Consider the following 13,796-nt stretch of genomic DNA (forward strand, 5'->3'; position numbering starts at 1 on the left):
ATATGAGTTGCGACACTATTGCCACCATTGAATATTATGTCTAGAATTATTAGATTTAAGGACTCCATATTTTTCAGTGTAAGGTTGGTGTAATCACTGAAAGCAGAAAAATCAAACTCCAAAGAACTTGTATTTACTTAGGAGAAAATGTTTGTACTCTAAAATTCTTTTCCAGAAGTTTACTAAAGATGATTGTGGCATGTATGTTTATTTGTAGGGACTTGTAACATCTGAATATACCAAACCATACAGGCAAACTCTTCCACCATTGCTACCACAACGTTTTACAGCAGAGGAATACCACCACACATAAATTTCAAGCAGAATAAAAAGAAAAGAAAAAGCTGATTAGACCGGAGATTACCTACTGAACGAGATGACGGCCACAGCTGCAGTGGAGACACCAAAAATGGAGAAAAGTGCCTCCAAGGAAGAGAAGCAGCAGCCAAAGCAGGATAGCATAGAGCAAGGCAATGCTGATTCTGAAGAGTGGATGAGCTCTGAGAGTGACCCTGAACAGGTAAGCCTTAAGAACAACAGCAATACCTGCCAACCTGGAGATGGTCAGTTGAAGAAAAAGGAGATACCTTCCAAGACACACCGTCAGCTCTGTCGATCACCCTGCCTGGATCGTCCAAGTTTCTCCCAGAGCAGTATTTTACAGGATAGTAAGCTCGACTTAGAGAAAGAATACCAAGCCAAGATGGATTTTGCTCTAAAGCTGGGCTATGCTGAGGAACAAATTCAATCAGTGCTGAATAAGCTGGGCCCAGAATCACTTATTAATGATGTATTGGCAGAACTTGTCAGACTTGGGAACAAAGGTGACTCAGAAGGGCAGGTCAATTTGAGTCTGTTAGTGCCCCGTGGGCCCAGCTCCAAAGAAAGTGCAAGCCCCGAATTGTCTCTTGAAGATGAAATAGACAGCAGTGACAATTTGAGGCCAATTGTGATTGATGGAAGTAATGTGGCAATGAGGTAAGTAAAACTTTTTCTTTTTAAATCTTTAAAAAGTTTTATGGAACTCAGTAATTTTCTTTCTTTGCAAAGTATTAGAGGAAGCCCTTAGTTGTCTGAGTCTTGCATTCCTGTAAGTGAACAGATGCTATAATGATCATGCCTTTATCTTTTCTCTCTTCTTTGAAATGGCTGTCAATTTGTTTTCAGTTGTTTTAGATAGTCTAGACATGAGTGATGCTTCACAGAAGATATAATAAGTTAGTTCTTAAGATCTGTTTTCTCATCCGTATATGTCTAGACTAATTGTCCTGTGTTCAGGCTTTTTTTTTTTTTTTTTTTTTTTCCAGTACCAGGAATCGAACTCACGACCTTGCGCTTGCCAGGCAGGCAAAATCCCCAGCTAAATCCCCAGCCCCTTGTCCTGAAAATAATGTCTTCAGAATGTCACTTGAAGGGTTACTTAGGAACTGTCAGTAACTCGTAGATGTTGTTTTTGGATTCCTTTATCTTTAAGGTACTTCATGGTCTGGTCTTCCCTCCTCTCATTTGAACACATCTTTAGCACTGATATCATTCTCTTTAATTTTCTTCATGTAATTTATGCTAATTTATACACCCACTACCTATGTTCTTATCATTTGCCAGCTTAGAATTGACTTCTTCCTTATCTTCATACCCATCAGGGTACACCACCTCCAATAAGACCACCTTATTTTTTCTGATTCTGATGATTGTTTCCAAGCTACAGTTCCTGTTGGTAGGCTGATTAATAACCCCCAAAGATGTCCGGATCCTGGTCCCTAGAATCTGTGAATGTGTTATTTTACATGGTAAAAGGGACTTTTAAAATGTTTTTAAATTAAGAATCTTGATATGGAAGAGATCATCCTGAATTACCACGGTAGGTCCAATATAATCACAAAAGACCTAATTGGAGGGAAGCAGGCAGATCAGAATAAGAAATAGTAACTACAATGGTAGAAACAAGAAGCTAAAGTATAAAAAGGGTCCATAAAGCAAGAAATGTAGTTGGCCTTGATGAGTTGAAAAAAGCAAGAAAATAGATTCTGTTCTGAAATGTACAAGGTTAATTCAATCTTATTAATTCCTTGATTTTATAATTTTTTAAAGAAGGCATTCACTTTTATTTACTAAACAACTTAAAGTTTACACATACTCTCTAGAAAATATTTAAAAATTTACTGTATGTTCTGTGGAAAAAACTGACATACTTGTGATCTCTTGAACTATAGGAATAATTTGCTGTTATTTTAAATCACTGAACCAACTCTTCAATTCATTGACTTTTTGTATTGGTTTTCATCTGAATTTCATTAATTTTGCCCCAATTTTTATAATTTCCTTCCTCATATTTACAGTGAAGTTGGATTATTCTTGTTTTTCTAGAATCTTGTGGTGCTTCGTTAGGTTATTCATATCATCTCATTCTATTTTTCTGCTGTGGGGATTTACTACTATGAACTTCCCTTTTAGGATTACTTTCATAGAGTTATATAAGTTTTGGTATGTAATACTGTCTAATTTCTTCTTTACTTTCGTCTGTGATACATTCAAAAAGGTATTATTTAACTTCTGTGTGTTTGCATAGCTTATGTTGTTTCCTTTGCCACTGATTTATAATTTCAGTACAGTATGGCCCAATAATGTGCATAGGATAATTTCAATTATTTTGCCTCTAACTAAGATTGCATTATTGGCTAGTATGTGGCCTATTTTGGAGAAGGTCCCATGTACAGCTGAGAAGAATGTGTATTCTGTTGTTGGATGGAACACCCTATAAATATCTACTAAGTCTATTTGCTCAAAGGTTTGGGTCAATTCTGATGTTTTTAGTTGATTTTTTATCTAGTTAATCTGACCATTTGTGACAGTGGGTACTGAGGTCTCCCATTGCTATCATATTCGTGTTTATCTGGTTTTTCATGTTCACTATTGTTTGTTTCATGAAGTTAGATGTACTGATATTTGGTATGCATATGTTTATAAATGTCTTACCTTGAAATACACTTTGTCTGAAATTAGGACAGCAATCCCTACTTTTTTCTGGGTTCCTGTTGCATGGAATATTGTTTTTCCACCCTTTGATTTTGAATCTGTCTGTATGTTTTTAATTAAATGAATTTTTATATGCTGGATATTGTTGGGTTTTCTTGTGTGATCTATTTTGCACATCTGGTGTCTTTTCATTGGAGAATCAAGACCATTCACATTGAGAGTTATCACTGAGAGGTATTGACTTATTCTTGTCATTGCATTATTTTCCTGTTGCTGATTTTCTCATTGTTCCCCTTTTGCTTAGTTGCTCATTCCACCAGGTATATTCATTCTTTTTGAAATATTGATATTGTTGGCTTAATTGTCTCCTCCAGGATATCCTTGATAATTTTTTGTAATGCTGGTTTGGAGCTCATGAACTTCTTAATGCTCTCCATGTCATGGACTACCTTATGTCTTCATCAATTTTAAATGAGTGTTTTACAGGACATGAAGTCAAGATTGGAAGTTGTTTTTCTTTCTTTCTTTCTTTCTTTCTTTCTTTCTTTCTTTCTTTCTTTCTTTCTCTCTTTCTTTATTCTTTCTTTCTTTCTTTCTTCCTTGCTTCCTTCTTTCCTTCCTTTTTCTTGAGACAGAGTCTCACTAGGTAGTTCAGGCTAATCTTGAACTCACTATGTAGCCCAGGCTGGCCTCAAACTCATGGTGATCCACCTACCTCCCAAATGGTAGGATTGCAGGCATACATCACCATGTCTGATGAAAGCTGTTACCTCTTAGGGTTTGAAATACTTCTTTCCTAGCTTTCTTGGACTTTAAGTTTTCTATAGAGAAGTTGGCTATAATTCTAATGGATTTACCTTTGTATGTGACTTCTTACTCTTCTCTAACAGCTTTTAAAGTTTTGTCACTGTGAAGGGCTTCTAAAATTCTAAATTAATGTGGAGGGGAGGTCATGGCTATTAGTCTTTCTATATACCTCAATTATCTGTATATTTATTTCCTTCATTGTATTTGTGGAGCTTTCTGTCATTATTTTTTTTTTTTTTTTTTTTTTTTTTGGTTTTTCTCCGGTACCGGAACCGAACTCACAACCTTGCGCTTGCCAGGCAGGTGCTTTGCCGCTGAGTTAAATCCCCAGCCCTCTGTCATTATTTTTTGAACAGCTTTTTTATGCCATTTGTGTTGTCTTCAGATTTTTTTACCTATTCTAATTTTTCTTAGATTATTCTTCTTTGCTTCATTTAGCAGTCATTGAGTCAAGTTTTTCATTTTCCCTTGTTGTTTTTAAGGTGTATTTGAGTAGTTAATGTTTGAAGTCTTCATTGTCTTCTGGTTCTGAAATTCTGTCCTCACAGTAGTCCATCTTGGTGGCCATAATATCAATATAATTTTTTATTTCCTAGATTTCTGATTGAAACATTTTCATGAACTCTAATTCTTTGGTAAACTGGTAATTCATATTTTGTATTATTTTTTAGCTCATCTGGCTTTCTATTAGTGTCTTCTGAGAACTCCTGCACCCTTTTTGGCTATTACTTTCATTGTCTGTTTAGTTACATCTCCTCTAATCCCACTTAGTATCTCTTTGATCTGTTTTGTAACCTCTGCTATGCTTTTGAGTAATTCACTTGTGTGGCTTATACTATTCTGCCATTTGGTGTCCTCTGAATTGGCTTTGGGGGAGTTGGAGTTTGAGGAGGCATTGTGTTGCCTCATTACCATGTCTCTAATGTGATTATTTGTTTATTTATTTGTTTTGCACTCATGTTTGTGGATGCTTATAGTCTAAAGACTTTGTTGCTAGTATAAAGACCTCTTTACTTGCTGTTATAGTTTATGTCTAGATGTCCACCCAAAGCCTCATGTGCTCATAGATGGGGATTTTCAGAAATGACTGTGTCAAGGATGTGTGTTACTGAGATTATGGGCATGTGGTACTTAATTAGTCCACAGATTGGAATTATCATATTTCTGGATGGTAATATCAAAAGGCTGGTAGCTTAGAAGGGATAAAAGGGAAAATCAGGCTAGCTGCTTGCTGCTCGCTGTTCACTGCCTTCTCCTTACCACACTATGAACTGTTTCTCCTCTGTGTTGTCCATCTGCCATGCCATCCTTCCTTTGTGCCAGTTGAATATGCACTGAAATGGCTATAAGCTCTGAGATGAAATAAATCTCTCCTCTTTTATCTCAACGCAATCTGAATGTTGGCTTACAGAGAAACAGTGACAATTATGTGACTCCATTAATATCAAGCAAAATACTTAAAGTAGTATTGCCTGTGACAAATTAGATATTAACATACTATAAGAACCAGTTATGTACCACCCTTAGTCCTAGAGAAGAAACCATCAATTATAATGTAAATTAAGGCAACCCAGTTATTGGCTTACACCTAATATGTACTAAATGGAACAGCTATATCTCTGTAAATGATAGAAAAGAATTCAACAGTAGTTTTGCATAGTTAATATCAAAAGACTAACAAAGCATATGGTTATATTTTTTTAAAGATTTAGGGTTTGAGAAGAGGGAATGCAAAAGAAAAACTTTGAAATATTAAGCTCTATGACCCAAGAAAGAAGAGAAGTAGTACAATGGATCTTATTGAGGAATAGAAGGATGTCTATAGAATTATGTAGAGATACGGCAAAACTGGCAAAATGTAGAAGATAAAAGAAAAAGAGGGAGAAAAAGAAATTATACAGAGAGTAAAACTGAGACAGAAATAATTAAGGGGAGAAAATTTACAAAGAGAAAAGGAAAAATTAGAGAAATAAAAGAAGAAAAAGAGATTAGCAGCAAGGCTAGAACACAAAGGAAGATAGATCCAAGTCCTAGGAAACTGATGAAGAAGACAGAAGGGAAAGAAAGAAGAAACAAAACAAAACAAAACGAACAAAAAAAACTAAAAACAATGTTCACACTCACTAGAACAAAAACACAATGAAATGAACAAAAATAAAAAAATATATTTTAAAAAGCAAAAGAAAACAAAGATTCTAAGCCTGTAGTTGTTGGGACTCTTTGTTCTCTTGGTGATCCCTGGGAGAAAACGGTGAGGGGATTTAGAAAACAAAAAAAGAGACAGAGCTAAGGTCAGGTGGAGGCCTCTTTACTGGATGGGTAAGAGGACTGAACAACAGTAGGGGCATTTACACCAGATACAAGGTTGCCTAGTGCCTAATGACTGAAATTATCCAGGCAGGATGCTTTTCTCAAGACTGAGGTAGTTTGACTGCTTTAGACACTGTGTCCTTGCCTTGCCTCTACACATATAATCAGTTTCCACCTTCAGCTGCTCCTAACATGTAGTTATCTTCCAGAGTCTCTCGTTTTGTGGCAGTGTCCAATTCAAGGCATGACTCTATGCTCACTGGTAAACAAAAGAGGCAGTCAGGACCCAGATCCATACTGGATAATCACCAGAAAGCTGGCAGTAGAAGTAGGGCTGGGTGCTAGTTCTGGGACTTTCAAATCCATGGAAGTTCAAGGTGAATCTGATCTCTGGTCAAGGGGGTGGGACCTGAGTCATTTTTTTTGTTTGTTTGTTTTGGTTTTTCTCTGGTACAGGGAACCGAACTCACGACCTTGCGCTTGCCAGGCAGGTGCTTTGCCGCTGAGCTAAATCCCCAGCCCCCTGAGTCATTTAATTTATAAAAATTTGGATGTCACTTACTAGCCTGACCATGGTTTCTTGATCATGGATGTCCTCCATAGTTTTCCCTCACCCGGTCACTATTGGTTTTTAACATTGGGAGCCTTGACGTGAGTCAGCCCATGGCTGTTCTGAGTCCCAGGTTCATCTGGCCCCTCCCTAGAATGGCATCTGACTAAATACTCTCTCCAGGGAATACAGCAAACACTTGGACTGGAGTCACTCACCAGCTGTTGTAACTCACAGCATCCACTAGCCCATTCTACTGGTGTGTTTCTCCCTGAAGTCCTCTGGAATCACTCACTTTCACTGTGTCTCTGTAGATTCAATCCTCCTTTCTTGTGCGCCATGAGCCAGGACAGAAATCTAAGGAAAACATGTAGATTGCCCCTTCCTTTTTCTGCATCGTGATCTGTGTCTCCAATTTCTCTGTAGGCTTCAATTTTCCTGTCAGATTTTTCCTGGTTCTCAGTGATCCACCTCCTTCCTTCTTTTCTTCCCTAAATTGCTATTTTTTCATTGTCTAGATTCTCAATTATGTACAGTAAAACTTTTTTAACAGTTTCAACCTTTAATCATTACTCTTATGTATTGTGCTATAATGTTGGTAACACACTGGGATGTGGAGGAAGTGAGAAAGGAAAAATGAACAGAAAAAAGGTTTTAAATCAGTAGGGATAAAAAAGGTTGTCAATAGGTTCAAATCAGACAAGAGATCCATCTTTGTTGGAATTATTTTTACAGCTGAAGTCAAGAGCTAGTGTTGAGGGGGTTTTAGAAAATATTTGTGGGAATGGGAGGAGTGGCATGGAAGGATGTATAATTATAGATTGAGGAAGGCTGAGAGACTGCTGAAACCTGTTAATATGTTGGTAGTTATTGTTTGGTTCCTCTTTGTACAATTTTGTTAAGGATTACCTGGACATGCACATGAAAGGTACTACTTAAATTAGAGGACTGATTAATTCTTACTCTCTTTTGCACCTATACAGAGAGGCTTCCTCCACAAGCCTGTTATGGCTTGTGTATAGATGTCCCTCCAAAGCTTCATGCAGTTTTAGGCTTTTCATAGGTGGTTGGATCTAGAGTGTGTGATGCTGGGATTGTGTGATACTGGGATTAAGGGTGTGTGATTACTGCATTAGTCCACTGCTTGGTTTGAAATAATTATGGATGTGGATAATGGGAAGGTTCATCCTGGGTGTGAGTGATACCCACCCTAAGGGCATGTAGCTTGGATAGAATATAAGGGACAGAAAGAGGGCTACCTGCCATGAACTATTTCTCCTCTGCAATGCCCTTCTTCCCTGCCATCCTACCTTGGAGCGAGCTCATTATAGGTGGAAAACTCTACAAGCTGTGAGCTGGAATAAATGATTCTTCCTTTAATTTTGGATGTTTGGTATTTTGTCTTAGCAACAAGAAAAAAATATCCAAGATAAGTATCCAAAAGTATCCAAGACATATGGACAGAGAGAGAGAGAGAGGGAGAGAGAAAGGAAGAGAGGGAAGATAAGAAGATAACAAAGAGAGGTAAATAGAAAAACATAGGAAGAGAGGAGGAAAGGAATAAAAAGACAAAAACAGAAGGAAAAAAGATACAACAGAAAAAAAAATCAGTGTCCCCATGGTTCCACTTACATTACAATCTGAGTTCAATTGTAGGTGTGCAATCTAATTCCCCAACTGTGTGGTTTGATTAATTACCTTTCTTTGAGAAAGGTTTGTTCAATGAGATGGCTGTCTCTGCCTGCCTCCTGGCTGCAAAAATTGCTCTGGATGTGGCTAATTGTAGCTTTAGTCTCTGTCCCATGATCTGACCACCTCAGGTATTTAGTAGGGGAAGGATGCAGTGTAACTGACCCAGCTTCTGGTTCATTGTCAGTTTCCACTTGTTCCCTATCATTTCCCTGCAAGGTAAATTCCGTGATCATATCTGTGTTTTCCATCCACTAGCACGTCGCCTAGTATGTGTCTGGACATCTTCTGACCCAGGCATCATTCTCAATCTGTCTTCCTATGCTTCTTTTACACTTCACTCCCCCAGAGGTTCACTCTCCAGCCCAATTTAGTAAAACCCTAGGCTTTTCTGCCTCTAGCAGTTTTTTTCCCCAAGGGAGTTGGGGGCTCTTTTGTAGGAGTTTGCCAGTAGGCACAGGAAACACACAGAATGTCCTGTGAACACAACCCTCCAGGTGCATGGAGAAGGAATGGACAAGTCAGTATTTCTGTGTTCATTTGACCTCTTCTTTCCCTGGGGTCCTGTCTCTTCCACACACTACTTGATCAAGCAGCTCCCAGGTTGCAGTTTTCTCAGTGCTCAGATTCCTGTTTCTAAACATGCCTGCTTCTTCTAGATGTTGTTTGCTCATACAGGGCACCAGGCTCAGCCCTCTCAGCGCTCTGATTCATGTTCCTAATCAGAGCGCATAGAGGACTAAGCCTGGTGGATCATGTTCCTAAATCAGAGTGGTGGACTTGTTTTCAAATTCCTGAGGGCAGTCTGCATCTTCTCACACAATTCTCTCTAGCCTTTATTTTTTCTGAAGGTCTGACCTATGAATTTCTCACTTACCCTGCCCCTCTTCCAGATGGAGAGGGTAGAATAATTGGGCACCTATTCTACCAGGCAAACCACCACTGTAATGCCAGATCCTTACTTCAGGAAGCCTAATTTTCTCCTAAGATGGCATGCAAATTGGACCTAGGAGGTAAGGGGTGCTGCAGTCCGGGAGCAGTGAGGATTTCCTTTCTGAGATCCCTGATATTAGATCCTGGTACAGTGAGTTTCTTCTTCCTATTATATTCCCATATCTGGTTTTCTCTATAGCCTTCACCTCAGTGTACCTGCATTCCTCTGGTGTGTGTTTCAGGGTCTTTCTCCATTGCTGCCACCACATAACCTGCAATAATGGTCACTGCTTCATGTTCATTTTCTTGATATAAAATATTTTATTGCTATTTTGCTGAATATATTTATTAGCTCTAAATGTCTTTTGGTGGATGGAGTCTTTAGCGTCTTCTAGGTATAGAAGCACATCACCTACAAACAAGGATAATTTTACTTCTTCCTTTCCCATTTGTATCCTGTTATTTATTTCTTGCCTAGTTGTTGTAGTTAAAGTTTCAAAAACTTTATTGAATAGGAGTGGTTAGAGTGATTCTTCATTTTAGAGGAAATCCATTCAGTTTCTCCCCATTCAGAATGACATTGGCTGTGAGTTTATTATACATAGTCCTTATTATATTACAGAATGAGCCTTCAGTGCCTACTTTCTTCGGAGATTTTTATTACGAAGGGATGTTGAATTTTACTGAAAGCTTTCTCTACATCAGTTGTGATGGTTGTATGACTTTTATCCTTGATTCTACTTACATAGTGTATTACATTTATTATTATTTTACATATGTTGATTCACCCTTACATCCTCAGAAGGAAGCCAATTTGATCATGATGTATGATGTTTTTGATGTGCTTCTTTATTCAGTTTGTTAGTATTTTATTAGGAATTTTATATCTATGTTCATCAAAGATATTGGTCTATATTTTCTTTTTAGTTCTTATTGGTATGGGGAGATGTTGGCCTTGCACAACCAGTTTAGAAATGTTGATTCTCTTGGAATAATTTGAAGAACAATACTGTTACTTCCACATTAAAGGTCTTGTAAAATTTACCAGTGAACTTGTCTGGGTCTTGGCTTTCCTCTGTTGGGAAACATTTTATTATTGCTTCAGTCTCATTGCTTCTTGATCTGTACAGGTTTTATTAAATCATATTGATTCAGTTTTGGTAGGTCATATGTCTTTAGGAATTTATGCATTTCTTCCAAATACTCCAATTTATTGAAATACAGGTTTTCAAACTAGTTCCTTTTTGTAGCCATTTCACCCTGAGCACACCCAATCTCATCAAAGCAGTTTCCATAATTCTCTTGATTTCAGTGGTGTCTGTTTTAACATTCCCTTTTCATCTCTAATTGCATTGATGTGGTCTTCTCTCTCTTCCTTTTGGTTAGTTTGGCTAAGTGTCTATCAATCTTGTTTTATCTCTTCATTTTTTGTTTGTTTGTTTGTTTTTTAGTTTTTTAGTTTTTCTTCCGGTACCAGGAATCAAACTCATGACCTTGCGCCTGCCAGGCAGGCGCTTTACCGCTGAGGTAAATCCCCAGCCCCATTGTTTTATCTCTTCAAAGCATCAACACTTTGTTTCATTGATCCTGTATACTGTGCTTTTACATTCTATCTCACTTTTTAGCGCTAATCTTTATTCTTTCTTTCAGTTGCTTTTGGTTTTGATTTGTTCTTGTTTTTCTAAGGTTTTGTGGTGCATCATGACGTTGTTTATTTAAGAGCTCTCTGAATTTTTTATGTAGGCATTCAGAGATATAAACTTTTCTCTTTTAGCTGCCTTTGCTGCATCCCAAGTGTTCTGGTATATTGTGTTTCCAGTTTCCTTTATTCTGGGCATTGTCTATTAATGAGGCTTTCCACTGTGCTTTTCATTTGGTTTATTGCACTTTTGATTTGCAGAATTTCTGTTTGGTTCTTCTTCATTATTTCTTTTTGTTTTTTAACTTTATATTTTCTTAGTACATATTTTTCATACATATTGATGACATGCATCATAGTGAATTTGTACCTATACATAATATATCTAGATTCTTACTTTTTTCCCACTCCCACTCCTCCCTTCAGCCTTCATTCCTCTTCCATTTTGTTTCCTTCTCTTTTTCCTTTTTTGTTTCCATTTGTTTTCTTCTATTTGGTTTTCTTTTCCCTTCCTTACCTTCCACATCCCTCCTCCCTTGTTCCTCTTCCCATCTGAGTATGTTCTTTCTACTTCCCAATATTTATCCTCCAGTATGTTCCTTATTTACCCTTTGGGTTTATCACACAAAATAAACAAAGCAGTAATTAAACTTGTGGGTCCAATTAGTTTCAGTTACAATAATGATCTCAAGATGCTTCCATTTTCCTACAAATGACTTAAGTTTATCTTTCTGTACAGGACAGAAGTACTCCACTGTATATAAGTACCACATTTTTATCTATTCATCTGTTGATGGAACTTCCAGTTGTAGATTTTTGAGGGCTCACTGAAATGTTTTCCATAGTGGTTGTGCCAGTTTATATACCCAACAGCAATAGCAAGGATTCCTTTTTCCTAATAGCCACACCAATATTTGTTTTTTTATTATTATTTTAAAGAGAAAAAAACAAAATAACAAAAATAAAACAACACAAAAACTATAACAACAACACAGAATTTCAAAACAAGATAATAGGAAAAAACAATGGCTGTTCTAGTCCTTATTATCTTCCAAGTAGTTGCTCAGGTTACCACATATAGGTATGCAAGATTGATGAAACAATTAAACATTTACTGTTCCTTTCAATAAACCAATAGAAATTAGTAGTACAATTATGTTAACTACCTTGTGTATAAATACCCTAACTTATATATATGTCCCTTCCTTCTTTCTTTCTTTTCTCTTCTCCCTCATCTCAGTTGTTTTTTGCTGTTGAGCACTTTCTTTGCCTTTCATAGTATCTATTGTACCTTTCAGTTTTATTTACCCTTTCAGGTTCTTACACTAGGCAGACAATACAGTGTTTACACATGCAGATCTGATTTATTTCACTTATGAGTATGGGTTCTAGCTGCATCCATTTACCTATAAAAGCCTCGAGTTTATCTTTCTTTATAGCTGAGTAATACTCCATTATATAAAAGTACTACATTTTTCTTACACACCCCTCAGTTGATAGGCATTTGGGTTGTATCCAAGATTTTGCTATGACAAATTGTACTGCTATAAACATGGGTGCACATATATCACTGTGGTGTGATGTTTTTACTTCTTTGGGGGAAATACTCAGAAGGGGAAGGCCTGAGTTAAATGGGACCTTTAGTCCTAATTTTTTGAAGAATCTCCCGACTGATTTCTAAAGTGGTTGCACCAGTGTACATTGCCACCAACAGTGGACAAGGGTTCCTTTTTTCCCACATACGCTCCAGCATTTGTTTTTGGTTGATTTCTTGATGCTAGCCATTCTTACTGGGGTGAAATAAAATCTCAGTGTTATTTAATTAGTGTCTGTTGAATGACAAATGATGTTGAACATTTTAAAATGTATTTATTGGCCATTTGTATTTCATCATTGGAGAAATGTGTATTCATCTCAGATGCCCATTTGTGGATTGGGTCTTTCAATTTAGGGGGGCTCTGAGTTTTTCACTTCTTTTGTATGTTCTAGATATAACTCCTTTGTCTGAGGGACAGTTAGCTAAAATGTTTTTTTACTCTGTGGGTTGTCTTTTTACTTTATTGGTGATTTCCTTTGAAGTATAAAGGCTTTTTAATAGGATGAGATCCCAATTATTGATTCTTTGAAGTGTTTCCCATGCAGTTTGGGTTTTGTTCATTAAAACTGTGCCTACACCTATGTCTTCAAGATTCTGACCATCTTTCTCTTCCAGTAAATGTAGTGTTTCTGCTTTAATATTTAAATCTTTGATCCATTTTGTCTTTAGTTTAGTGCATGGTAATAGACATTTGTCTAGTTTTAGTCATTGGCATGCAGAGAGACAGTTTCTCCAGCACCATTTATTAAAGAGACTATCTTTCTTCCAGTGAACATGTTTGGCTCCTTTGTGAAAAATAAGGTGGTTGATTGTGTTTGTAGTTGTGCCCACATCTTCTAATCTGTTCCACTGGTTCTCAGGTCTATTGTTTTGCCAGTACTAGACTAATTTTATCATAGCAGCTTTGTAGTATAATTTCAAATCAGGGATTATGATGCCTACTGACTTTCTTTGCTTCCCAGGATTGCCTTCATTATCCTAGGTTTCTTCTGGTTCCAGATAAATTTAAGGAATATTTTCTCTAGTTCTGTAAGGTATGCTAATGTTATTTTGATTGGAATTGCATTAACTCTGTATAACAATTTTGGAAGTATGGCCATTTTCACTATGTTGGTTCTTCCTATCCATGAGCAAGGGATATCTTTCCATTTTCTGATATCTTCTTTAATCTCCTCTTTCAGAGTACTGTAATTTTCAGTATAAAAATCTTTTACTTTCTTTGTTAGATTGCTTCCTAAGTATTTCATTTTTTGGATGCTATCATGAAGGGTGTGGTTTCCCTAATTTCTCTCTCA

General features: G+C 37.0%; 1 protein-coding gene across 7 annotated transcripts in view; it reads left to right on the plus strand.

Moving 5' to 3' along the window:
- Zc3h12b (zinc finger CCCH-type containing 12B) overlaps window positions 1-13,796 on the plus strand; it is a 485,919-nt gene that overhangs the window by 449,815 nt on the left and 22,308 nt on the right. For all 7 annotated transcript variants that reach the window (XM_013502827.1, XM_013502829.1, XM_013502831.1 and 4 more), the window contains one exon: window positions 218-978. In XM_013502827.1, coding sequence (XP_013358281.1) covers window positions 377-978 — 602 coding nt within the window. In that variant the 5' untranslated portion in view covers window positions 218-376. The remainder of the gene's footprint in view (window positions 1-217; window positions 979-13,796) is intronic.

The sequence above is a fragment of the Chinchilla lanigera genome, unplaced genomic scaffold (assembly GCF_000276665.1).
Source record: "Chinchilla lanigera isolate Chin_1 unplaced genomic scaffold, ChiLan1.0 scaffold00074, whole genome shotgun sequence".
NCBI classification, from domain to species: domain Eukaryota; kingdom Metazoa; phylum Chordata; class Mammalia; order Rodentia; family Chinchillidae; genus Chinchilla; species Chinchilla lanigera.